Here is a 22,920-nt window from a genome sequence, read left to right as displayed (position 1 = left end):
ATTACCGCATTGGAAAGGTTTATATGGACTGCTTAGGCCTCTTTGTCTGTTCTTCGTTATCGGGCTGTAGGGGTCTTTTGTTGTGTGGCAGGTGATTGCTGAGCTGTGGCTCGTTCTGGCTCGTCAGTGGCTCGTTCTGGCTCTTCAGTGGCTCGTTCTGGCTCTTCAGTGGCTCGTTCTGGCTCTTCAGCGCCTCGGTGACTCTCTTATCACCACTGACGCCGTTGACAGGTCTGAAGTACGGTTGACACCTCCAGTAGGGCACCTTCTTGTACGAGCCGCCCCACAGCTGCTTGTCTCCCGCTGTGATCACGTCCAGCTGCTCGATGTCAGGTTTGGCGAAGATCTCTTCAACAGTGGCCTCGACAAGCTTCACGACGCGCTCAACGTCATCAAACCGGTACTTTGTATTCATCTTGGCAACCTCTTGTCTGATGTCGGTGTGGACCTCCAAGAAGGGTCTGAGGACTTTGAAGATGTGCGATTTCATCGCAATCTTGGAGGCGTTGCCAGGACAGTCCTTGACGATTTCGTAGTACTCCCTCAGTATGTGGTCGACCCGTGGGAACTGTCTCTTGAGGTCCTCCTCGGCATCAACAAACACCCCTGGGTTGTACAGATTGCCCTCTGCGCTCATCACTGCATCGCAGCCAATCTCAGTTAGACACCTTGAGATGTCATCTGGGTACAGGATGTTGCCGTTAGCGAAGAACACCGTATCCTGTGGCAAGTTGTCTCTGAGGTACTTGATTATCGACCAGTCAGCGAGTCCGGTTTTCTGGCCCTTCATCTCCCTCGTACGTCCATGAACTGTGAGGAACTGTGCGCCTGCACTGAGAACCATCTTTGCGTATTCCAAGGTCTTTTCACGGTCTTCAAACACCCTGATCTTCGCAGTCACCGGGACATCAAGCTCTGTATGTAGCTTATTGATCAGCCTGTAAATGAGATCCCAGTTCTCCATCAAGAAAGAGCCGTAGTTGCCCTTTCTGGCAATCCCCTGTGGACACCCCAGGTTCAGATCAACCGCGTCGCATTTACCAACCACATGCTTAGCAGCCTGTAACAGATATTCTGGGTCATTGGCGCAGAATTGAACAACAAGTGGGCGGTCTTTGCCAGCGTCACCGTCCCATTCACCCCACATGTCCTGTCTGTACTTCTCACTTGTGGCAAACAGCCGGGCATGGAACATCGGTGTGTAGCACAGCGTGGCGCCGTATCTACGTGATAGTATTCTCCATGCCAGTTCACTTTGATCAACCATAGGCGCCACGATTCGCTTTGGGGAGCCAATAGACTCATAGAGCTCTCTTCCTTGAAGTTTTGTCATGCTTGAACTGCTTGATCTACTGAGAGTCCTCAGGGTTAACAACCTACTAGGAAACAACAACTTGGGACCGCTTTGATGTGTAGAAAGATGGTATAAAATGATGATGTTGAAAGATTTTTTTCCCACTCTTCCTCTTCTTTTTCGGTATAGTGGAGTTCTGCGATGAGATGAGCAAGAAAAAAAGTTTCAAAAGGAAATTTACAATATATCGTTAAAAAAGTACATCACGCAGTTTTACAATATGCTGTGATTCACTATACAAACATCGTACTTACTCAACGATCTCTTCAGTCTCCTTCAACACCTCCTCTTTGATTTCCTCAATAACCTCGAGGTCCTCGTTGTCATGGGAAACCTCCACGATACCGTATTGCTCCTTGTGGGCTGCAACGTTTGCTCTGAATGCGGTCCACTCCTCCAATAGACGACGTCTCTTCAGGATCAACTCTCTGGCAGAGGAGGAATCCTCCATGAGGTCGGTCTCGTCGAATTGGGCACTGTACTCACGCAAGTTCTTTCTGACCTTCTTCTTGTCACCACCTGTCAAGAGAGAAGCTGGACGTGGTCTCCAGATGAAGTCCTTGAATCCATCAACCAGTTCTTCTCTCAACAACTCACCGGCAAAGTTGAAAAGTCTGTAACCATTTTCAATCTTATGGGTCCAGATGGAGGACCAAGCAGCGACGAATCTTCCAGATGGGTCCCATTCCACATCAGTCATACCACCGTACTCATCTGATGCTAAGAGTCTAACGTTGGCAGCAACGTTCTCATTCTCAGACTTTTCACCGTTGTAGTCCAAATCGTAGAACTCCAGGAATCCCTTGGAACCACCAATACGTGCAACAACAAGGAAACGGCCCTTTGGAGCAAATTTCAGGGTGTTGGAGGTTTGATCAGCCAAGGTCTTGAAGCAGATCCACTTCTTCAATGCACTAGCTTTGTCCTTGGTGATCTCTGGTGCATAAAACTCAACATTGTTCTTAACAAATGTTTGGTTGGCTCCAACAACTTCTGGTTTGGAAATAACAACAAATCTATCTCCATTTGGTTCCCATTGGAAGTTAATGACACGGTCCTTGAGCTCAATTTTTTCAACTGGAATCTCCTTCTCGTTGAGTTTGAAGAACTCCAAGTTACTAAAGATTGTCTTCTTGGATTTAGTGTGACGATCCACCTTAACAGCCAAGTATTCGGCCTTGTCTTGCCAGTGCAACTTACAGTCCGAGACCTGGAACAAGTTGATAGTTCTCAAAACCTTCTTAGTTGGAACTTCAAACAATGCCACTCTAGCAGTCTGGTTACCACTTTCTGGTGTCCAATAGGCCAAAACATGAGCCAATGGATCATTTTGTTTGCTGCTGGCAAACTTGACACCAGCAGGAGCCCATTCAAAGTCAACAATATCATCAATCTTGACAGGCTTCTTATCCAACAGAGAAAAGTTGTCAGCTGTGTCGTAGATGGCCAAGGCATTTGGACCCATTCTGGCAACGTACTTGTCGTCGTAAGACCACTTGATCAATGGCCAAACCATTTCTTTAACCTTCTCCAAGTGTGGTGGGAGAGCAAAGGTACGTGCTGGCAAACCAGTAGCGATGTCCCAAATAATCAGCTTATGGCCTTCAGATTCTGGACCGAATGGGAAACTGGCCCTCTTTGGGTGATCTTCTGGTGGGAGGACTATTGGATCTGGGGACAGTGTAACGAGGTATCTCTCTGAAGGAGAGAAGTCGATCAGACGAACCTTAGGGTGTGAGAATCTCTTCAAATTCTTAAAGTCCTTACCACCCCAACACTGAATACCTTGAGGATGGATGGAGAAGGCGTATTGACCCTTTGGTGAGAATTTAATGAAACCATCAGTCCAGCCGACTCTTGGCTCAATGACTGGCTCTGGAGCATGTTTCTTCTTATTCCAGAAGGCACCGACGGTATCGTTCTTGTGCAACAAGAATTGGTCACGTCCAGCCTCATCCTGTAACCAAGATTTCAAATAATCAGTCTCTTGGAACGGTGGGAGGGTTGGCTCAACAAACTCATCGGTGATGTTACCACTAATAGCGTATTTTTCAACGTCATTCCATCTGTTAAGGAACAGACGATGCTTAACATCCAACTTCTTACCGTTCAAGGCCTTGATGGCCTTGTCAACGTTTTGTTGCGATTCATACTCAACAAAGCAGAACCCCTTGGTCTTCCCATCTGCCAAGGGCATGTGGAAGCTCACAACGGTGCCAGCCTGGGACAACAACTTGGTCAACACTTTGGTCAACACCGGAACCTTAGCCTCAGGCGCAACTGGACAGCCATCGACAACGACAAAACGCTCAAATGTAGTATCCTCTGGCACAGCGTACTTCTCCTCCAAATCGGAGAAGTCGATATCGTCAACAGAGATATCTTCGATCTTTGGTTCTTCAAGAGTCATATTTCTAAGCCTATGGAGAACTGTAACAACCTCGTTTACGAAAGACCCGTTGTTATGGTTGTTGTTGATTGTGGAAACTTTTCACTTTTTTTTTCGCAATGACGATGCATTCTTCCCGAAACGGAAATGGTTCTGAGCACTGGCATATTTCCTCATCTGGAGCGCGCGTGCGCGCACATTCACGTCAAATGTTTCACAAACTGAAAGGATGTAAACAATGAAACAACAGGCCTGTTGAAAGGAGAACGTATTGCTGGAGGCGCTGTGTTTTTGTTTGTGAATTGCTCACGTTGGCCTGATTGCGACGTCACAAGTTCATTGTCGAGGGTTGTCTGGCTGATTGATTGATTGTTCAAGCGGTGATTCTGTTGGTGTTTATCTCAATCTACAAAGAGGTAAACAATTGAGATCCACCAGGGCGGCACGGTGATTGAGACCGAAGATGGAGACAGAGTTGAGCTCCTTACGCTCTAATGAGTCTCTCTCTGATATGACAAACGAACTCAGGGGGCTGGAGATTGCCGAGAAGGGCGGTGAGGATATGGATCATGGTGATGTTGGGAGTGTCCCCACAACACACCTTGGTTTTGAAGAAGAGTTTGACGATGATGAGGAGAATGAGTTTCTCAACTCAAGTTCTTTCCTGTCGAACTCCCAGATTATAAGGTCCACAAATGTCGCAAACTTCAACCCGACGGTGCGGAATACCTTGCAAAGTCCTACAAGAAGAGATGACCAGGCAAGACATGAACCAGATTTGTCGAAAGGGGAAGAAGGTCTGAGCACCCAGCAAGGGTTCGACCAGGGTGGTGAGGGTGAGGATTTTAATAATGAAGAGATTGGGATTTACGATCATAATGAAATATCGGTTTTCCCAAGCGACGATGAAAAATCTACACGATTCATCGATATTGATGATCCTAGATCAACACCAAAACTACCAAAGATGCATCCAAATTTCACACCCTGGAGAAACCTACGTCCAACTAGTAGTATACGTGTGAAGGAAACACGCAATGAACCGTCCATTGACTACGTGCAGTCCTTATTTGAATCAGATGCACCGCTTTTTGAGGCGAACTCGCCTGCAAGATCTGTATCTCTTTTTGACATTGCCAGTAATGATGGTACGTCTGGATCTAATGCTGCAGCTGCAACTTCCACTGTTGAGATGGAAGACCTCAGAAAACAGATAACAAACTACAAGCTGCAACAGAGAATTCTCACTGAGGTGATTCGTGAAATATTGAAACTTTCAGGTAATGGGGACCAATTGAAGTCTGAACTCATGCAAAGAATAGAAAATGAGAATGTCCTACTAATGGCTGAACGTGATAATGTGAAAGATAGTATAAAGAAAGAAGAAAACGAAACTCTTACAAAGTATAATGAAAAGGTAAAAGAACTTGTTGACTTAAAGGGAGACTTGATATCGATGAAAAACGTCAATGAAGAATTACAATCAACACTTGAAGGTTACAAGTCTCACATCAATGCACAAGAAGAGACCATTAATAACCAATATACAAACATAGAAGTATGGACAAAGTTATGTGATGAAATACTTGAGATTCTTCTACAATATATTGATGGTGATTCCGCTAAGGCCATGCAACGTGTCAGATCCGGTACGCTGAGTATCACTACAGCACTTAACGTTATCAAGTTCTCTATTGATGAACTGGGTCAGAAGATCTTATCCATCTCCAAAGACTTAAAGGCTGGTGATGAAAATGAACGAACATTGCCAATAATGCATGAGTTCTATGCTAAGTTGACAAATGTCAAACAAACAGAAGAAAAGCTTAAAACACTTTGGAATACGCAATCCACATTGGTGTCGTCTTTGAGATCTGAAGTTTCGAAACTCCGTCGTGACTCTGAAGACAACGGCCGGTATGTGACAAACCTTCGAAAGCTCCTCAACGAAAAAAGGTTAAAAATATCATCTTTGAATGAGTATATCAAGGAGCTTGAGTCACAAATAGAACAACTCAAAGATGAAGATGGTTTTGATAGCAGCAGGGAAACCCAATTGTTGAAGAATAGACTCACCATTTTGAAAACCAATCATGCAAAGGAAGTTGAGGCACTCAAAGACTCTATAGCACACTTAACCATTGAGCTGGAGCAGAACAAAGGAAACATTGAACTTGAGCATGAGTTATCGAGGAAGAGAAGACAAATCACAGATTTGGAATCTCAGATATCATCTCTTCAATCTCAATTGTCGGATAGAACTCGTGATATGGACTCCGCTGTTGACAGTTTAAAGCGTACCCTACAAACTACACGCGAAGAATACGATTCACTACTCAGAGAATGTAATCACCTCAAGAGCAAGTTAAAGGATGCACAAGACAGAGAAGATGCAAAGGAGAAAGAATATAGGAGGAAATTGGAACATGCTGCAAAGGAACTTAATCTTGCAGTCATGAAACAGAGAGCTTTGGCTGCTGAGAAGAGTAAACTACGATTTTCTCTTGAAGATTGCAAAAGAGAGCGATCTGCTCTAACTCTTAACAACAATACCTTAAGTGAGAAGGTTGATCGTTTAAGCTATGACTTATCATCGCTGACTAATTACGAAGTTGGATTCAAAAGTCTCTTGGATCTTCAGGTGCATCATCTGAGGAATATGTTGGATGACTTTGAAGCTGTACTTGAGAGATCATCTTACATTCAAGCAAAGCAAAAATTAGATAAACTATTAGATTCAAACTTGGACTTTGAGATGACACATTCAATTGTTCGATCATTGTTTGCCTTTTTTGAAAACGCTATGGGCTCACTGATTGAGGACCATAAAAACATGCTAATGAACAACCACGAAGAGGAGCTTGCTAACGAGAATGCGGATCTCCACCAACAAGTTGAGACCCTTCAGCAAGAACTTCAATGGTACTATGAGAATGCCAATGTTGATCAGGACAGTCCTAGAACGAAATTGAGAATCAGTGATCTGGAGAAGAAGCGTAAAGCTGAACGTGAGAGACGTCAAGTGGAATTCAGAGAATCACAGATTCTGGTTAGAAAATTGGAAGATGAGAATCGTTCTCTAAAGGAAAAATTGGCATCATTATCTACAAAGTAATGAATAAAGGGCCCGAGATGGAGTTTACTTATGATATTCTAAAACAACTTTCTACGCCTAATCGGACATTGTTTCGTCGTCATCGCTTTCCTCGTTCAGCTTTGCCTCGGCGTACTCTTTGGCCTCCTGTAGCAGGTCTTCTGGGACAAACTGGTGGGTGCCGTTGGTCTCAGACTTTGAGCACCATGTGATTTCGATTTCAAAGTCTTTATCCTTGTTATCCTCATGGGCCAAATAGATGATTCTGGCAGCTTCCTTTACCGCATCCTTTGCACTCAACGTAGCCATGTCTAACTTCTCTAGCTCATTCTTGGCACTCTGTCTACCTTTACCTGTGGCAGCACCGTGATAGCCCCAGTATGTTCCGCTTGGTTCCAACATGTACAAATGTGGTCCGCTTTCATCAATACCACCAATGATGGTTGTTACGCCAAACGGTCTCACAGAGTTGTAGCACGTGTATGCCTGTAAGAACCCGCCAATACGGTCTATTAGGTAGGGAACTGTGATTGGCTCCTTGTATTGACTCATGTAAGTTTGATATTCACCTCTACATTTGCTGACGAGGTTTCTTCCATCTGGGAGCATACCGGAGTAAACAACACCAATGTGCTTGCCCACGGTCTGGATACGGTTGTTCTTATTTGGCACGAGCAGTTTGGAGGTGACGATCTTCTCCACCGCAAGCACAACACCGTCCTGGCACTTGATACCTATTGAAGTACCACCGTTCTCCACTGCCTTCGAGGCATACTCTACTTGGAAGTTTCTCCCATCTGGAGAGAAAACACTATTGGAAAGATCGTAACCTGTACCGACAGACGTCTGGCAATGGAAATGTTAGTGAAGGTGAGGGCAATCGACACGATTCGATCGTACGTACCATGATTTACACGGCTAATTGGTGAAGAGAGATATGAACGCTTTGTTGATTGTTTGTTGTTCTTTCAAGTGTTTGAAGGCTCGGTTTTGCCTCCCAGTTTGGATCTTTTGTTTGGTGTACGGATGTATGGGCTTTTTCTCCCACGCGCTTCTTGTTGCTGTTTGTATGTATTTCCAAGTTCAGCAGTTAAACAATGGAAGCCAGCGGCGGTGAGCATGGCCAATGAGAGGTTGTCTAGTGCGTTAGAGTCGATATGCTCCTCTGGGAGCCCCAAGGTTGCGTTTGTTAGCTCTTCGAGGGTTTCTAAGCATCTCAAGAAGCGTGTTGATAAGCAAATACAGTCGAACAAGACATATCAGTTCTTCCGCAGTATTTCAAAGAGAAGGCTCAGGTCGTCGTCTGTTGAGAATCTCTACAAGGTTTCTGGTGGCTTTAGACCATTCGATAGGGGTTTACTGCTGGATAGGATCTCTAGCTTCCAGAGCCGTGTCAGCTGGAACATCTCGAGTGAATCCTTGACACCGCTGTCGTTATCATTGGCTGGTTGGAGTTGCGATGCTCGCAAGCAAAACACCATTACCTGTGGCTGCTGCAATGCCAGTGTTCTTATCAAGCTGCCAGAAGCTGAAGTCACCGGTGACGACGAGACTGATCTTGTCTCCATCAGAATGGTGGATAAAATTGCAGAGAAGTACGTTGCCAAAGCACAAGAGTTCCATAGGGAGAACTGTCCCTGGAGGAAACAACTTACGCCTTTTAGCGTCTATGAGATCTCGTTCGGTAATATGACCCGTGAGCTGGAATCATTTCACGAAAGGTACCGTCATAATTTGAACTTTGCTGTCGACATTGAAGCTATGGAGTTCCATCCTGTTTTAACAGGTGAAGAATACCAATACGTTGAATCGTATCTGAAACAGCACCACTTGGATGTGAACAAGGAGGTGATTCTTGTGACTCTACTAGGCTGGACTGTTGAACGTAAGGGCTCCAGCTCGCTTCTGTTGTTGACATCACGGTCAGATGCTAGAAGAGTAATCGTAACAGATAGTGCTGTTGATCTCGTTGCAGAACACCACAAGTGGTCCTGTTTTGTACAGGGCTATAGAGTTCTCTTGCAGATATTCAAATCAATAGCAGCACGAGACGTTGAGTCGCCATCAACTGATGACGGCGTGGAACTGTCTGATGGTGTGACAAGCAGGGAATCAAACGCAGGAGCTAAACTGGACAAACTACGGAAGGTGTATTTTGAATAGCTAGTTCAGTCTTAAACTATAAAGAAATCATATCACATTGCATATTAATATCCACTGTATCCACACACTTCTGACATTGTTACTCTAGGGCCGTCTACACCCCCCTCCTTCGAATATATACTTATCAGTATAGTTATGTTTAGTTTTGATCTTTAGCCTCGCTTGTTCATAGGCACTCGATATGGTGTTGTTCATGAAGCGAGTCGTCATTAGTTCTGCTTCTGAGGAGCAGTTTCACCAATTGGCAAATAAGTTCCAAAGATCTTGTCCCAGAACCAACTCGTAACACCGAATCCCAATTCGTAGTTCTTGTAGTGATGTTCCAAGTGGTATTTCTTGAGCTTTTGCATGTACGCAGGTAGTCTTGCATGGTGTAGGAAGTAGTGCGTCATGTCGTAACAGATGTAACCCAAGAATCCACCAGCGAACCCGGCACAAGCCATGTAGAATGGGAATATTGAAAAGATGAGCTTATAGAATGGGTAGCACAACACGACAAACAGTGTTGGAGGCATAACCAATCTATAACGGTCCATTGGTAGGTAGTGATGGACACCGTGGAGCAAGAAGTGGACTGTGAAGGCCACTGGATGGTCTGGCAAATAGTAGTCCAGGTGGAATAAGAATCTGTGGAGGCAATATTCGATGAGAGTCCAAACGAACAATCCAATGGAAAACAACGACAATCCCAGGAACAAGTTCAAGTTTGAGAGACCCAAATAGAGAAGAAACAAGTCCACAGGGAGCCAAACCGTTGGCACGACCCACCATGGAGTCAAAGAAACAGGCTCCAAAAAGTTACCAAAGAGCGGAGCAGAACCTTTACCGTAGTGTCTTGGTCTATGCACCTGGTCCAAGTAAAACTCTTTCGAGAAGTCAGCAAACAGCACCTGCAACAACAGAGGCTTGGTCAAGTCCAAGAACTTGTGGTTCTTCAAATCCCTGTCAAAGTCCGTCACGATGTTGAGCTTCTCATAGGCAGGTGTACCGTGCATAGCTGTTGAGTCAAACTCCTCATCCAGCTTAACCTCCTGCGAGTGCTTTGGATTAGCTAGAAGCTCCTTCTCCTCCTCTGCAGTGGCCAAATAGCCCACGAGGTAGTTCTCATCCAGCATCTCATACGTCATTTCGGAGTGTAAATGTGAGGACTCATCGGCCAATATGTCCGTGATGTCCTTACCACCCCATTCGAGGATGAGCTCATCTCCACCTGGATGTTCATCGAGGAAGTCTGTCACGTCATAGATCTTTCTGTGGTAGAGCGACACCCAGCAGTCCTTCTCGGTGTTGTGAGAGGCCAGGTCGCTCTGTGCAAATAGCGGTAGTGTGGACATTGTATTCACCCGAGACGAGACGTTTCTTAATAGCCGTGTAGGTCGAGGCGCTTTGAGAATGACAAAGAGATCAACCAATTAATCCCACTTGTATCTGTAGATATCAGCGGTTTAAGAGAGAAAACAGAGGTAATCAGAAGAGAGAAACAAAAAGACAGGTGATAACAACAACGTCTCTGTTTCCTTTTAAATGATTTCTTTCTTTTTGTTTTTTTTTTAGGTTTCTACCCCTATGCGTAAACGAAGTATTTGAAAGTTTGAACGTGATTTTTTTATAGGCAGTTCCCGTTCTGGAAAATGTATGTGGTGTTTTTCCTTTGCGTGGCCATGCGAGATTTTCTACTCAGCCCATTTTTTGTGTGCGTGTGTGCTGTTTTTCTGTCTGAGTTTCCTCTCTGTGATGTTTCCTAGGCAACAGAAGGCGAAAGCGTTCATGGATAATCGGGATGATCGATTGAATCGTCTCATGACCACTGTTTGTTGTCCGTGTGTGTGTGTTCACAGGATGTTCACAGGATGTTCACAGGATGTCCACAGCACGATCTGGCACCACAGAGACCACACCTGATGTGCGGATGTGGCTATGCCCAAGTAGTCGTACTAGCAGAGTACCACTTATGGACGCCTCCTTCTTAGCACGGTGCGTATGCCGGTATAACTACAATCTACCAAATCTGCATATATGCCAACCAAGTAGTACCTCACCAACCAGGCCGTGCACCGTTAGCGGGAGACACTTGTCGACTGCGGTGCCACCTCACCCTGGGGTTGGCTACTTACAGTTGGAAGATCCACATCTTCCCTGACCACTTGGAAGACCACCTACTCGCCACAAGTGGTCAGTGGCTCTGCGCGGTCTTCTCTTTCTGGTATATCTGTGCCCAGTGGGGTTCTTCCTCGAAATGTCCAGGAACCAATATCTGACAGTGGTCTGGATGCCCTTTAAATCATCCAATACGTTACGCTTCCAGAGTTGTCACTTGTTTCAGATATCTCCTTGTCTCTTTAAAATAAACTAAGCATAGCTATAAAACCGTCCAATTCCTGAACAAAGATTACTAAGCAACCGCGTTGCTAAATCTTACGCGTAGACCATCATGTCCATTTTGTCCGTTTTGTCCATTTTGTCCTTTTTGTCCATTTTATCCATCTTCTCGATCTTGTCCATTTTGTCCATTTGGTTCCTGAAAAAAGGAAAAAAACTGCTCCACAGTCTCCGGACATGTCGACGCGTTCCTGTGTCTGTGTTTTTCGCCTTTTTGTCCAAATCTTCACCGAACCGTTTTTCGTAACTGAAATTTTGGCGTACAGACGAAAGACAGAGCGGGAAACAAAAGCCATAACAACAGCCATTGAAGTTTTGTTTCTTGAGACGGCGACTTCTTTGCGGATTTTTTGGTTACTTTAATCTTGTTTTAAAGGGATAAACATCACAGCCTACACCATTGGTTATCTTTCATTCACTCATCCGTTCCTTATTCGTAAGATTCCATTTGGTTTTGCTTGGTTCTTTTCTTGGATTGATTTTGGCCATCTGAGTTTGTTAATCTTGAAACCCTGCACTTTATCGTCCAAGCGCTGGCGATCACTCTATCTCTGTCTCAGTGGTCACACTTTGAAACACTTCGCTACGTTCCACGGCGTGTTCTAGTCCAAAAAGTACTAGGATTAAGGTATTCACATGTCAGGAGGCTCGATTGGTCCCGGATCCACGGGCAGACCCACGCTTCGCAGGGACATCTCAGATCATCATGGGGAACACAACATGGAAAAGTCAAAGAGAAAGTCGAATGCCTACTTGGCCGCAGAGGCTGTTCAGCAGGAGCGTGATGTTCTCAAAGCTTTGAAACGGCTATCAATGAGTGGGTCTTTGACAATGGACCCTGATTTACCAGCAGAATATGACTTACAGGATTACCAGAAGAAACAGCAGAGGAAGAGCACTGGCTCCATTTCGTCGTCGAGCTCCTCGTTCGATGATGATAACGACAGCTCATTTCTTGACCATTACGTCAACAATTCGTTTGAAGGCTTGACGGATGACGTTGGTGGTACAGACGGCGTCTCTTCTAAGCAGATTGATACTGAGAAATTGCTCTGGGTCCCTGCAAAGGCTCATCCAAGCATAGCACCGGACCAGTTCAAGAGACACGTACAGTCTACGCTGGATGATATGACGAAGAAACTGCATAAGAAAACAAACGAACCAATACCTTCTTTGAAGGAGTTGACAGATGAATTGGATAAGTTATCTGAAATGGCAGGGCTATCTGCAACAGATGCGGTTTCATTGGCTCGAAGCTTATCCAGTGCAAGCTCTTCTTCATCATTTGTATACTCACCAACGTCTGAAACTTCTGAGGAAGTTAATCGTCAATCTGAAGATGAAATTGATCAAGACTCCCCGTTGATATATACCGATTCATCGAATTCATTGAAGAGAAACAAATGGACAACTTATTCAAGAAGAAGACCTCCAAGGTTTGATAAGAATAAGCTTGATAAGGATAGTCTAGGAAAACAATCGTTGCTAAAGGATCCTTCTTCTACTGAAACCAGTGACTCTGCTCTTCAGAAACAGCGTGAGACGCACAATGAGCTGGATAATACGCAACCACAGGATCTGCAGAAAGAACAGCAGCAACAACAGGTATCACAGAAGAAGTTACAGCATCCATACCGACCAACTCAGAGATCTGTGTCATCCTCTGATGATTTCAACAACAGAGATGAGATCAGTGCTACAAATCTTCAAAGGTCACAATCTGATATAAGCTCGTCATCGGCGATTAAACGGACGAACCACGCAAGAAACAGACATACTGGCTCAGTTATTGATCTGACAGAGAACACCGTACAGTTAGAATCACAGTCACAGAGTCATGAAGGAACCAAAGAATTTCCTCAACAGTCACTGGTGCTCCCACAACATCAACCTCCTCAGCAGCGGAAAGTATCACCTTTGAGTCATGAAGTACAGGAAAGGCCCTCTTTGACTTCATCTTCAATGTTAAGTAAGCCAGATGCCACCGTGATATCACAAGACGTTACAGAAGCACCAACTCCATTGGGTAGCCCAAAGGAGAAAGAAAAGGAGAAGGAAAAATCTATATCAAAGGAATTCTTGAATCTGTTCAAGATGAAGCGTTCACCTTCGCCAAAGCTGAAGGAAAGCAAGAAGATCATCACCTCATCGAAAACATCTGTTGTTGATTCTACATCGGATTCGAAGAAATCACCAGATGACTCGCAACAACAGAGATCTTCTACCAAGGAACAAAAGGGTTTCAGGATTCCATCGCAAAAGTCTGGTCATCTCCCCTTTATGAAGAAGGATGATAAGACAAAACAACAAAAGACAGTACAAGAATCAGTCACCGTTGCACCCAATGAGATCACACAACAAGACGAACATCAATCTCAGAAGCAGCACAAGCAGCAGCAGCAACAACAACAACAAAAGCAACAACATCAACGACAGTATCTGTCGACACAACAACACGTACCACAGCATCCCCAAGTACACCAAGAACAAGCAAGTGATTACCCTGGTGGCTTGACTGAGGAACAATATCACACGAAGAAGGAATCACTCGCTCGTAAACTAACAGAATGTACAGAACTGCAAAGATCAACGAAACCCAATGCTCCAATGCAATTCACCGATTCTGCATTTGGGTTCCCATTGCCTCCAATGTCCCGTTCCACCATTGTCATGTTGGATTACAGATTCCCAGTTCATGTGGAAAGGGCATTATACCGTCTGAGTCACTTGAAATTGGCAAATCCAAGAAGACCGTTGAGACAGCAAGTTCTACTATCCAACTTCATGTATGCGTACTTGAATCTCGTGAACCATACACTTTATCTTCAACAATTGGATGAAGAACAAAAGGACAATGCAGTTACTACCGGTGGTGGTATTGATACACGTACAGATTTCCACTGAAATCATTTGTTCTGGTGAACAATTTACAGTGATATATGGAAACTGAAATGAACTCTTCTCTTTCTCTATTAACGACTCTAATGTTATATTCATCTTTTACCAATGCAAACTCGTAGCATGCGTTACGCTTCTGTATACTCTGACTGTGTGAGAGGATAGAGAAGTTCTTTGAACAGGTATGCCCCCAATGCTAATAAACAGTAGTATATATATCTCCACGACTTCCACCTTGGTGTGTCAACCGAGATTGATGGCACCCCCATGTGATTGCAGAATGAGTGTGCAACAATACATCCCCATACGTTTCTTTGTCTCAAGAAGACAAAATCTGTGAATATTCCAAAAAGCAAGGTATAGAGAACCTGGAACGCTGTTGAGAGGACAATCGTCGGCACTGGAGCAGCTCTATTCATATAGAGCTCGATGCCATGATGAACATGTGCAAGACTGAAGAACAGAGGTGGTAGCATGATCAGTATCTTGTCCGATGACGTATAAGGCGACTGTGATAATGTCGTGATGATTGCAGCTGTATATAGCACTTCCTCCGTTAATGGAGCAATGATAACATCCCTTATACCTCTCAGCGTCGTGAAATGGTCGACAAAGAGCTTCAAGGTGTACAAAGCATCTCCAGTTTCAACAACATCGTTCAATATTGGCCCGATGAAGAGAGCCATCATCAGCAACAGGGTATTAAAGATATCCTTCGCAGAGCTCGGAATAACACCCATCTCACCAAAGATCTCTGAGCCAGACTTCCCAGTGAGCCATGATAATACAAGAGGCAGAGCAATTATCGTAAAGACCGTGAATATCGTTATAGCTGTCAGTCTTCTCCGTATCACAACTGGATCGTTTCTATTCATCCGTCCTTCGGGAATCTTTATGTGAAGTACAGCCACATAGAGAAACGATATCAGCAGAGAAATCGATATCGTGATACCAGCAGACAATGCCATGGTGCTAGATGATCAATTGATACCCTCTGGATAGGAGGACTACCCATGAATCCTATAGCAGCCAATCATCAACATCAGAAGAGAAAAAAAATTGGTGTACTTCATCTACGCATTGTCTATTCCGAAAACGGAAATACTGACCGAGGGCATCTACGCAGAACTTCATCATCAAAGAGAACGACAATAGGGTAAATCATGGCCTGGAGAAGGTCAGCTTATATATGGAGAGTGTCAGTACACTGATGAAGCCAATTGCACTGGCGCCAATGACGACATTGGACAAGTGATCCGGCTGAACCTCCGGTTCCAGCCCTGGGGTAGCGATGCTAGGCTGGTGAGATGCCTCAACGAGTTGGATGAAGAGCTCCGACATGGATGACGACCACGTGGATGATATATGGAGAGGTGGAGGCAGGTACAGTGACTGTGCGAAGTCCTCGGGCTGGGTGTCGCACCGTTGCTGCTGACGATCACGGTCAGCCTTGAGAGCAACAATGATTGTGGGGATCTTGTTGATCAAGGGATGTTTCTGGAACAGTTCGATGATATAATGGAAACTGTCAGGATCAGAAGAGTCGTAGGCCATACATAGCACATCGCACTGTTGCAACCGTGCCTCGTTGTCCAGGATTGCAGGTTCGAGCTCTGCCAGCTCCTCTAGAATCAAATACACTTGTTTTCCTCCCTTCAGCTCGACACTGTTCACAACGATCCGAGGCTTAATAGTTGGATTGTAGACCTCTGAGTACTGTCTTCCGAGGAAGGCCTCCAGTAGAGAGGATTTACCACTCTTAGGTCCTCCAAGGACATAACAGTTGAACACAGTACGGTCGTTGACGTTGACCCGAACCTGTGATCCATTCTTAGTTCGTTCCTTCCTTGCCTTGGTGACTTTCAATGCAGCAGTCAGTCCATTCTTTGATTCGAATCCCAGATACGCGAGGTACGATAGCGTGATCTTATAGTCGAGGAAAGTTGTCATGCTCCACTGGGCAAGCCATCCTTGTAACGTCACATAGCCTTGCTCATTTCTCACTGTCGTCTGTGGGAAGTTCGTTTCAACCCACGCTTCTGGTATGCCAGGAGTCGGTCTGAACAAAGACCTGATCTCCTGGTCGTTCAGTCCACCATCGTTGTCCTTGTCAAAGAGTAGGAACAGATCGACAAAGAATCTGTAGCCCATGGGACTCAGCTCAACGCTCGAGTTTCTTGGAACGTCCAGCTTAGGAAGAAGGAACCTGTCGTTAAGAGACAGGGAGTCTGTGTAGTGGAAAGTACGCAGTATTCCCCAAGTGGTTTCATGTCTTCCACGCTCAGCGAATATCTTGTTCAAAATGAGGAACCCGTCCTCTGTTAGTCCACACTCAGAGAATGAGCCGTTCTTGACACCGTTAACAGTTTGTTTAATATCAGCTATATCATTGATGTCCAAGCTTCTTCCAAAGCATTTCATCTGTAACGCTAAGAACTCATCCTCGCTCAGATAGCCGTCTTGGTCCTTGTCAGATAGGAAGAATATCCTTGACAGTGCGTCCACAGCGTCCTGTTTCAAGTTGCCCTCTTTGGCATCATAGAGAGGTGATATTGGATACGTGACGGCTCTCTGGCACAGATAGAAGGCCTGGTTGATGTTGTACTTATCCCTGGCGCTGCATCGTATACAGCTCTCAACCTCCTTGAACTCCTTCAATATCGGTATGAATTCATCGTGAATGACTCTGTCTGAGTCCAGCCCGACGTCTGCCTTGTTGGCACACAGAACGACTGGTAAGTTGACGCCCATTGAGCGGAACACATTCATCCAATAAAGGGAGATTCGTTCATACGTGTAGTGGTCAGAGTACACTAGCCAAATGACGTCTGCCTTCCGTATCTCATGCTGTAGAGCCGGTATGTCCTGTGAGTTTGTATCCACCAGTATTGTCGAGTTGGGAGAGTACCTGGACGAGCTGAAGTCTCTTGGAATTGTTATAGGTGGTAACACATCCTGGATATTAGGTACGAAGGCATCCTTCACCAGCGCAGTAATCAGGCACGATTTGCCAACACCTGTGGGTTCAATGTGACCGTTAGTACTAATATACACGTATTTGCTATCGTGCCACGGTGTTTAGCATACCTTCGTCACCACAAACAACGACTCTGATGGTATCTTTCGACATTGTCTGTTGTTCTTACGCTGCTGGTGAACTGTAGAGGTTCAAGATGAAAGTTGAAAATGGGGAAAGGCCACACACGTCAATGTGGTACGACTACGGCTCTACACTGACTACGGAGGGCACCACGCTGGGCCAATTGGCATAACAAAAGTCTTCATTATTACACTATATCATTGCTTACTTTTCTAGTCCAAAACCTAAGAAGTGAACTCCATGATGGCGTTGACCAAGTCGTTGTCGTGCTTCTTCAAAGCCTTAGCAGCCTTGGCTCTGGAGACACCAGCTTGCTCCATGACAACCTTCAAGTTCTCCTCGGACAAGCCAGTCTCGTCAACTTCCTCGTCGTCCTCCTCCTCAGCAGCTGGGCCAGAGATGGCGGCAGCCTCCAAGTCAGCAGTGATGGAGGCTGGGTCCTTTGGAGCCAACTCCTCCTCAGCACCAACTTGCTGTTGAGCCTGTTGCAATCTCTCGGTCAAGTCCTCGAGCTTGGCCTCACCAAAGACAATGTAGGTACCGGCAGCAGACTTGTAAACGTCTGGTCTGTCAATGGCGTAGATCTGGTTACCAGCCTTTCTGAAAGTGACTCTGGCAATTCCCTTGACTGGACGCAAGTTCAACTTGGCGATCAAGGCACGGGCCTTCTTCTCGTTCTTGGAGATGACGGTGACTTCAGCACCTTGTGGGATCTCTTCTGGCAACTCTTCGATCTTGGACATTGTTTAATTTGTACGTGTTGTGACGTTCTACTCAGCAGGGAAAAGGGAAGAGAAAAGTGCTTCGACGGTGAATTTTTCACTTTGTCGGCGTCGTCGACGCAGAGTTCGCCTTGGTGGTAGGGCCACACTTTTACGACGAGAGGGTAACCGTTAGTCGGTTGTATACGGCTCATGGCCATGGTGTGCTACTCTTTTGATGGTGTATATGTATAATACGATGGTACTGTTCATTAGTTCGTGGATGCCAGGTTCAATTGTGCTTGCCTTCTCTAGTTTTACAGTGGTGTTTTCGTTCAGTGCTTTCATCAGTCGTAACTCTCCAGCCTCGAGGCCCTCACTTCACGGCCACCACAGGGCACTCTGCCGACTCGACTAGGAGGCCATATGATCGCCGTGGCCTTTCCCACGACCAGGCCCGAGCTGATTGGTCCGAACGTGTTCGAGTCTATCGAATGGATGTTGTCGCCCTCCACCCAGAGGTGGTTGCGCGGGATGTGACAGTGATCCCTTGGGTACGGCGAGCGGGTCATGACCATGTCGCCTTGTACACCTTTGACACGTTTACACAGCACCTTCTCCGGGTTCTGGGGCGACCTGAACAGCACAACGTCGTCCACCTTGAGCCCATTGTGCTCTCTCAATCCAAACTTCCACAGAAAGACCCAGTCCTGCGAATGGTCGCTCGGGTTGAACGTTGGACGCATCGACGAGCCTTCAATCTTGCCGAAATAGCACACATGTTCATTGGCCACGATCATCACGGGCACCCACGATGCAACAACCAACGACGCGTTCTTCGCATACTCCAGTGACCTCTTGTTCCTTGTAAACCACGACATCGCCCTCTCGCCTCAGCTTGTCCCCGGTTGCTCGCTCCTCAAATTGCAAGCCTTCATCGAACTGTCCCGTGTAGTAGTAGTTAGTAGTTTCCATAGGAATGTATGAGCCTTCCGGCATGTATCGTGGTGTCTGGGTTTCCGGCCCTGTTGCCCCATGTGGTAAGCGGCCCGGACATGAGCACGAAAAGAAGCCTCGCAATAATCAAAACAAACATATGTCTCTCTCTCTCTTTCTCTCTGTTTCTTCTCTTCTGTCTGCATCTTAGATTCTGAGTATATATAAGAGGCCATGTCCGTTTCCCGTGGACAGAGGCCTGTTGTTAAAAGGAAGAGGACCGTCACTTCGTGCTCGCAATGTCGCAAGAAGAAGGTCAAGGTACGTATCTGATCAACGCCTCGGCACTTGATGTTGTCTCTACGATGTTGGCGGATGAGATCACTAACAGGCATTGCTCGGTATACAGTGCGATAAGGGAAGACCACAGTGCGATGTGTGTCTGAAGTCAGGTAATGGCGACCTGTGTCAATACCAGGAGCCGTCGTGGGAACAAGAGACGACGCTGTTCAGCACGAACTATACCACGGCTGCATCTGTCCCAATGGCACATATCCAGTTGAAGTCTTACAGTAAGAAGCAGCAATCAGATTCCAATGCCAATGTAGGCCCTTCAACAAGCTCGCAGGTGTTTAAGTTCCCGGTGGCATCGTCTGGTTCTTCTGAACAAGCGCAGAATCATCAACTGAAGCAAGAAGCACAGCAACGGAACCAGCAGGCACAGCTACGGGACGAAGAAGCACAGCTACGGGACCAGCAGGCACAGTATCGTCGCCAGGTACAATTACCGCCAAGCACAAATGTGCTATTCCGAGGTCAAACCACACAGGGAGGCCGTCTAGAGCTTCCACCTCTGGATCAGCATCGGACATCGATGTATCGATTGAACCAGCCAATACAGGTTGTGCCACATAGTGCAATCCCATTACCTCGTCATGTCGAATACGCAGAATCTAATCTACGCACAAGGGACACAGTTTCTGTTCACACAGTCGTGTCTAACACGTGTGATGTGGATAATCATAGCAGGCTACCGTTACCCAGACAACAATCGAACGATGAGCTGACGATAACTTTCTTCGAATTGGATGAGCCCATACATATGAGGGCTGGACGGCTGGTTGCAGTAGGGCCTTTATCCCTTGGTGCTGTAATTAGAAGTGATCCCTATGTGAGGATGACCCTTCTGAAAGCTAGAAGAGAAAGAAACGAGAATCAGGGTCCAACAGCGAATCGATTAGATAAGAAGGAACTGGTTAAACAGATCTTGCTGGATAAAGGCAATAAGAACCCTACGGTGGAAGAGGCTTTCCAAACCAGACTGCTAGAAAATGAGACATTGGACGAGGTGAAAGGTGCCACACAGAGAGTTGATACACAGCTGTTTGGAACAACTCGTGCTGATTATGAAGCTGATACAATCGATAGAATCGAAAAGGCATTGCCCACACAAAGGCTGATGTGGCTTCTAGTCGATAAGTTCTTCAAGGGGTCTATTTCTGTTTTTATGCCATTTTTGACCGAAGTGTTCTTCAGAGAAAGAATACAAGAACTACTGGGTGCACGTTCTGATGAGTGTGTTAGGTTTCCAAAGATAAAGATCACTAGAAGGTTCGATTTTGCCTATGTTGGTATGCTCTTCCTCATCATGAGGTTGACATTTCTCGGTATAAGTAAGACGGACCACAACACTGAAGAGGAACAGTACATATTAGACAATCCTATTGGACCACATGCCACCAATATCGCACAGATGTGTCTTAATCAGTTCAGATTGTTGAGACGTGGTGCCATTCCTGTTATCCAATGCTCTCTCCTAATGCGTATGTACCATAAGTACGCTCCTGAAGAAGGTGATGGTAGTGTTGGTGGTGACTCTGAGGTGTTTCTCGGTATGCTGTTACAAATGGCAAATTCCATTGGTATGAACAGAGACCTTTCACAGTCACCTCAGTTGGCGAAATTCCACAAGCTGAAGAATATTTGGAGGTTCATATGGCATGAGATTGTATCCTTGGACTTGGATCAAGCATTGATGAAAGGAAATCCCCTGCTCGTTGATGAAAATAGCTTTGATACAATGTTACCGAGCCTGAAGCATGAAGAGTCAAACTTTCAAGATTATCAACTGTTGGAGTGTGCTGTGAATAACTTCCAAATCACCGATGAGATCAATCAAATGGTTAGGAATTTCCTGAGGGATATCTTGAACATTAAACGTCCAGTGAGAGTGTCTGAGCTCTTGTTGAAGACATCTAAATTGGAGATTTATCTTGATACGAACTTCCAATCTTTAGAGGCAGTCTTGAATTTACCCATTGGCTCAGTAAGCCAATCTACGGTTAAGATCCACAAGTTTAAACATTATGTTGAACTGAAGACCTCTCTATACATGATTTATTTCCAAATATTTTGCAAATCCCCAACAGTGAACTATCCTCTTCTACATAAGATGTTCAGCATCTGTCTTGAAATGGTTCCTTTGTCATACATGCTATTGACAATTAACAATGGCAGAACCAATTACTTTGAAGAAATCTTTGGACCCAATGCACAGTTGATTCTGGTTCCAAGCATCTTTGCTCCGTTGCACAAGCTCTCAAATTTACTGGTTGCGTTCATTCTGAGGGCACTGGACAGTAAGTACAACCATCCACCCTCTGAGAAAGCGCAGATCATTTCTGGAATATTGGAAAAGCTAATGGACCACTACTCATTAGTTCGTGATGGGTTTGCATCTTTGAGTTCTTTCTACTACCATGCTTGGCGCAACTGTAAGAACTTTGATTTCCTTTATGACCTCTTGAAGGACGATTCTAACAGTATCATGGATAAAAATGCGCCTGTTAATAGAGACACGGCTACGCTCCCTGATGAAATCAACCATTTCAAGATCTTTCCCAAGAGGAATGAGCTGTACGAGATGACGCAATGGCAATTGACCCAGCTATCGGAACTTATCACGTCCAAGGGATTCGAAGATCCGATTTTGAAGAAGTTGAACACCAGTTCCAAGTACAAGACCCGTGGTAGCGGTGGTATCCGTGTTAAGGCTGCAAAGGAATCGTTGCACAAACGTCAGCAACTCGTCCCAGACAGTGGTGGTACACCTGACGAGATCCAAAAGCAGCCTGCTGATGGAATGACAACGTTACCACTGGCACAAGATTCCTCCAATGGGATGCATTCGCATACGCAGATGAGTTTAACTGATTCCAGCTCAACTCCTACAACGACATCTGCATCCGCATGCTCCAATTCACCGTCCCAAAGGTTCCACGTTAACCCCAATGTCATGACCAACGCGGAAATCGACATGCTTTGGTTACAAATGATGGCGACGAACACCGACGGTGACGAACAAGTAGCTGCTGTCATGAATGACGTGCCGGATGTTCCAACAGCCGAGGCGTGCGATATCCCACTGCAATTTGACCTCCCGTACGACATCTTTGGCGACATCTCGTCCTACTACGAGAGCATCTGAAAGTGCGCACTGCGCACTTTGTACAGCTTGCAGTCGTATGCAACCGTCTCGAGACTACGCTTTATGTACTCCACACTTCCCAATGCAACAGCTCTGAGTCTTACAACAATGCCATGTCTGTTGGCGTGTTCTCCACTGTAAAAACCCTCCAATCAGACTCCATCATTCGCATCAATGCTGGGTGTCTGGGTGTCTACTCAAGAACTCACGGCCACGCCAGTATTGGCTGGATTAGCCCTAGCCATAGTCCTGACAAACCGTTGACGGCGAGTGCAGGGGGATTAACTCGTCCACGCTAGGGTTCCCAATCCGGCAATGTTAAGAGCATCTCGCCCTCCTACTCGTCGCCGTCGCTGTCGCCGTTGCCCTCCCCCGGAGTCCTGCCTTAGAGATAAACCTGGGCGGCGCAGTGTAGACCG

At 45.7% G+C, this 22,920-nt stretch overlaps 13 protein-coding genes across 13 annotated transcripts; 5 read left to right on the top strand and 8 right to left on the bottom strand.

The window, feature by feature from the left end:
- CYBJADRAFT_169612 (tRNA-dihydrouridine synthase family protein) lies at positions 1-1,616 on the bottom strand. Its single transcript, XM_020215862.1, has one exon. It carries the CDS (start codon positions 1,331-1,333, stop codon positions 20-22), a length of 1,314 nt encoding a protein of 437 aa, XP_020068246.1. The 5' UTR covers positions 1,334-1,616; the 3' UTR covers positions 1-19.
- PRT1 (translation initiation factor eIF3 core subunit b) lies at positions 1,605-3,764 on the bottom strand (the record flags this gene model as incomplete). The annotated part of the gene is made up of 1 exon (XM_020216688.1): positions 1,605-3,764. The coding sequence occupies one exon, from the start codon at positions 3,762-3,764 to the stop codon at positions 1,605-1,607; it is 2,160 nt and encodes a 719-aa protein (XP_020068245.1).
- A 259-nt stretch (positions 3,765-4,023) lies between these two features.
- On the top strand, positions 4,024-6,858 carry SPC72 (gamma-tubulin complex subunit SPC72; the record flags this gene model as incomplete). Its single annotated transcript, XM_020217238.1, has 1 exon — positions 4,024-6,858. Exon 1 carries the CDS (start codon positions 4,207-4,209, stop codon positions 6,856-6,858), a length of 2,652 nt encoding a protein of 883 aa, XP_020068244.1. The 5' UTR covers positions 4,024-4,206.
- Positions 6,859-6,915: 57 nt separating this feature from the next.
- Positions 6,916-7,744, bottom strand: PRE10 (proteasome core particle subunit alpha 7; the record flags this gene model as incomplete). Its single annotated transcript, XM_020213861.1, has 2 exons — positions 6,916-7,683; positions 7,742-7,744. The coding sequence occupies 2 exons, from the start codon at positions 7,742-7,744 to the stop codon at positions 6,916-6,918; spliced, it is 771 nt and encodes a 256-aa protein (XP_020068243.1).
- Positions 7,745-7,956: 212 nt separating this feature from the next.
- On the top strand, positions 7,957-9,000 carry CYBJADRAFT_164587 (zf-C3HC-domain-containing protein; the record flags this gene model as incomplete). Its single annotated transcript, XM_020213860.1, has 1 exon — positions 7,957-9,000. One exon carries the CDS (start codon positions 7,957-7,959, stop codon positions 8,998-9,000), a length of 1,044 nt encoding a protein of 347 aa, XP_020068242.1.
- Positions 9,001-9,209: 209 nt separating this feature from the next.
- On the bottom strand, positions 9,210-10,334 carry SCS7 (fatty acid alpha-hydroxylase; the record flags this gene model as incomplete). Its single annotated transcript, XM_020216687.1, has 1 exon — positions 9,210-10,334. The coding sequence occupies one exon, from the start codon at positions 10,332-10,334 to the stop codon at positions 9,210-9,212; it is 1,125 nt and encodes a 374-aa protein (XP_020068241.1).
- Positions 10,335-10,759: 425 nt separating this feature from the next.
- On the top strand, positions 10,760-11,369 carry CYBJADRAFT_169610 (uncharacterized protein). The gene is given in 3 exon segments (XM_020215861.1): positions 10,760-10,855; positions 10,862-11,115; positions 11,152-11,369. 2 exon segments carry the CDS (start codon positions 10,862-10,864, stop codon positions 11,351-11,353), a joined length of 456 nt encoding a protein of 151 aa, XP_020068240.1. The 5' UTR covers positions 10,760-10,855; the 3' UTR covers positions 11,354-11,369.
- A 289-nt stretch (positions 11,370-11,658) lies between these two features.
- Positions 11,659-14,388, top strand: ZDS1 (Zds1p). The gene has a single exon (XM_020215860.1). It carries the CDS (start codon positions 12,016-12,018, stop codon positions 14,281-14,283), a length of 2,268 nt encoding a protein of 755 aa, XP_020068239.1. The 5' UTR covers positions 11,659-12,015; the 3' UTR covers positions 14,284-14,388.
- On the bottom strand, positions 14,329-15,168 carry RCE1 (CAAX prenyl protease). Its single transcript, XM_020215859.1, has one exon. The coding sequence runs from the start codon at positions 15,015-15,017 to the stop codon at positions 14,406-14,408; it is 612 nt and encodes a 203-aa protein (XP_020068238.1). The 5' UTR covers positions 15,018-15,168; the 3' UTR covers positions 14,329-14,405.
- Positions 15,110-17,407, bottom strand: GEM1 (ERMES complex Ca(2+)-binding regulatory GTPase GEM1; the record flags this gene model as incomplete). Its single annotated transcript, XM_020213205.1, has 2 exons — positions 15,110-17,294; positions 17,365-17,407. 2 exons carry the CDS (start codon positions 17,405-17,407, stop codon positions 15,439-15,441), a joined length of 1,899 nt encoding a protein of 632 aa, XP_020068237.1. The 3' UTR covers positions 15,110-15,438.
- Positions 17,408-17,601: 194 nt separating this feature from the next.
- On the bottom strand, positions 17,602-18,120 carry EGD2 (Egd2p; the record flags this gene model as incomplete). Its single annotated transcript, XM_020213031.1, has 1 exon — positions 17,602-18,120. The coding sequence occupies one exon, from the start codon at positions 18,118-18,120 to the stop codon at positions 17,602-17,604; it is 519 nt and encodes a 172-aa protein (XP_020068236.1).
- A 305-nt stretch (positions 18,121-18,425) lies between these two features.
- Positions 18,426-18,959, bottom strand: IMP2 (endopeptidase catalytic subunit; the record flags this gene model as incomplete). The annotated part of the gene is made up of 1 exon (XM_020213027.1): positions 18,426-18,959. One exon carries the CDS (start codon positions 18,957-18,959, stop codon positions 18,426-18,428), a length of 534 nt encoding a protein of 177 aa, XP_020068235.1.
- Positions 18,960-19,248: 289 nt separating this feature from the next.
- CYBJADRAFT_175331 (uncharacterized protein) lies at positions 19,249-22,501 on the top strand (the record flags this gene model as incomplete). The annotated part of the gene is made up of 2 exons (XM_020216686.1): positions 19,249-19,335; positions 19,424-22,501. The coding sequence occupies 2 exons, from the start codon at positions 19,249-19,251 to the stop codon at positions 22,499-22,501; spliced, it is 3,165 nt and encodes a 1,054-aa protein (XP_020068234.1).
- Between the last annotated feature and the right edge of the window lie 419 nt (positions 22,502-22,920).

Source organism: Cyberlindnera jadinii (genome assembly GCF_001661405.1).
Source record: "Cyberlindnera jadinii NRRL Y-1542 unplaced genomic scaffold CYBJAscaffold_19, whole genome shotgun sequence".
In the NCBI taxonomy this organism is placed as follows: domain Eukaryota; kingdom Fungi; phylum Ascomycota; class Saccharomycetes; order Phaffomycetales; family Wickerhamomycetaceae; genus Williopsis; species Williopsis jadinii.
The sequence above is the reverse complement of the archived record's forward strand: the minus strand, read 5'-3'. Positions and strand labels throughout refer to the sequence as shown.

Bases quoted from the DNA above. Each gene is read 5' to 3' on its own strand.
- CYBJADRAFT_169612 (XM_020215862.1), bottom strand. From the start codon at position 1,333: ATGACAAAACTTCAAGGAAGAGAGCTCTATGAGTCTATTGGCTCCCCA.
- CYBJADRAFT_169610 (XM_020215861.1), top strand. From the start codon at position 10,862: ATGTCCACAGCACGATCTGGCACCACAGAGACCACACCTGATGTGCGG. The intron at 11,116-11,151 runs GTTGGAAGATCC...ACCACTTGGAAG, and splicing joins CCTGGGGTTGGCTACTTACA to ACCACCTACTCGCCACAAGT.
- ZDS1 (XM_020215860.1), top strand. From the start codon at position 12,016: ATGTCAGGAGGCTCGATTGGTCCCGGATCCACGGGCAGACCCACGCTT.
- RCE1 (XM_020215859.1), bottom strand. From the start codon at position 15,017: ATGGGTGTTATTCCGAGCTCTGCGAAGGATATCTTTAATACCCTGTTG.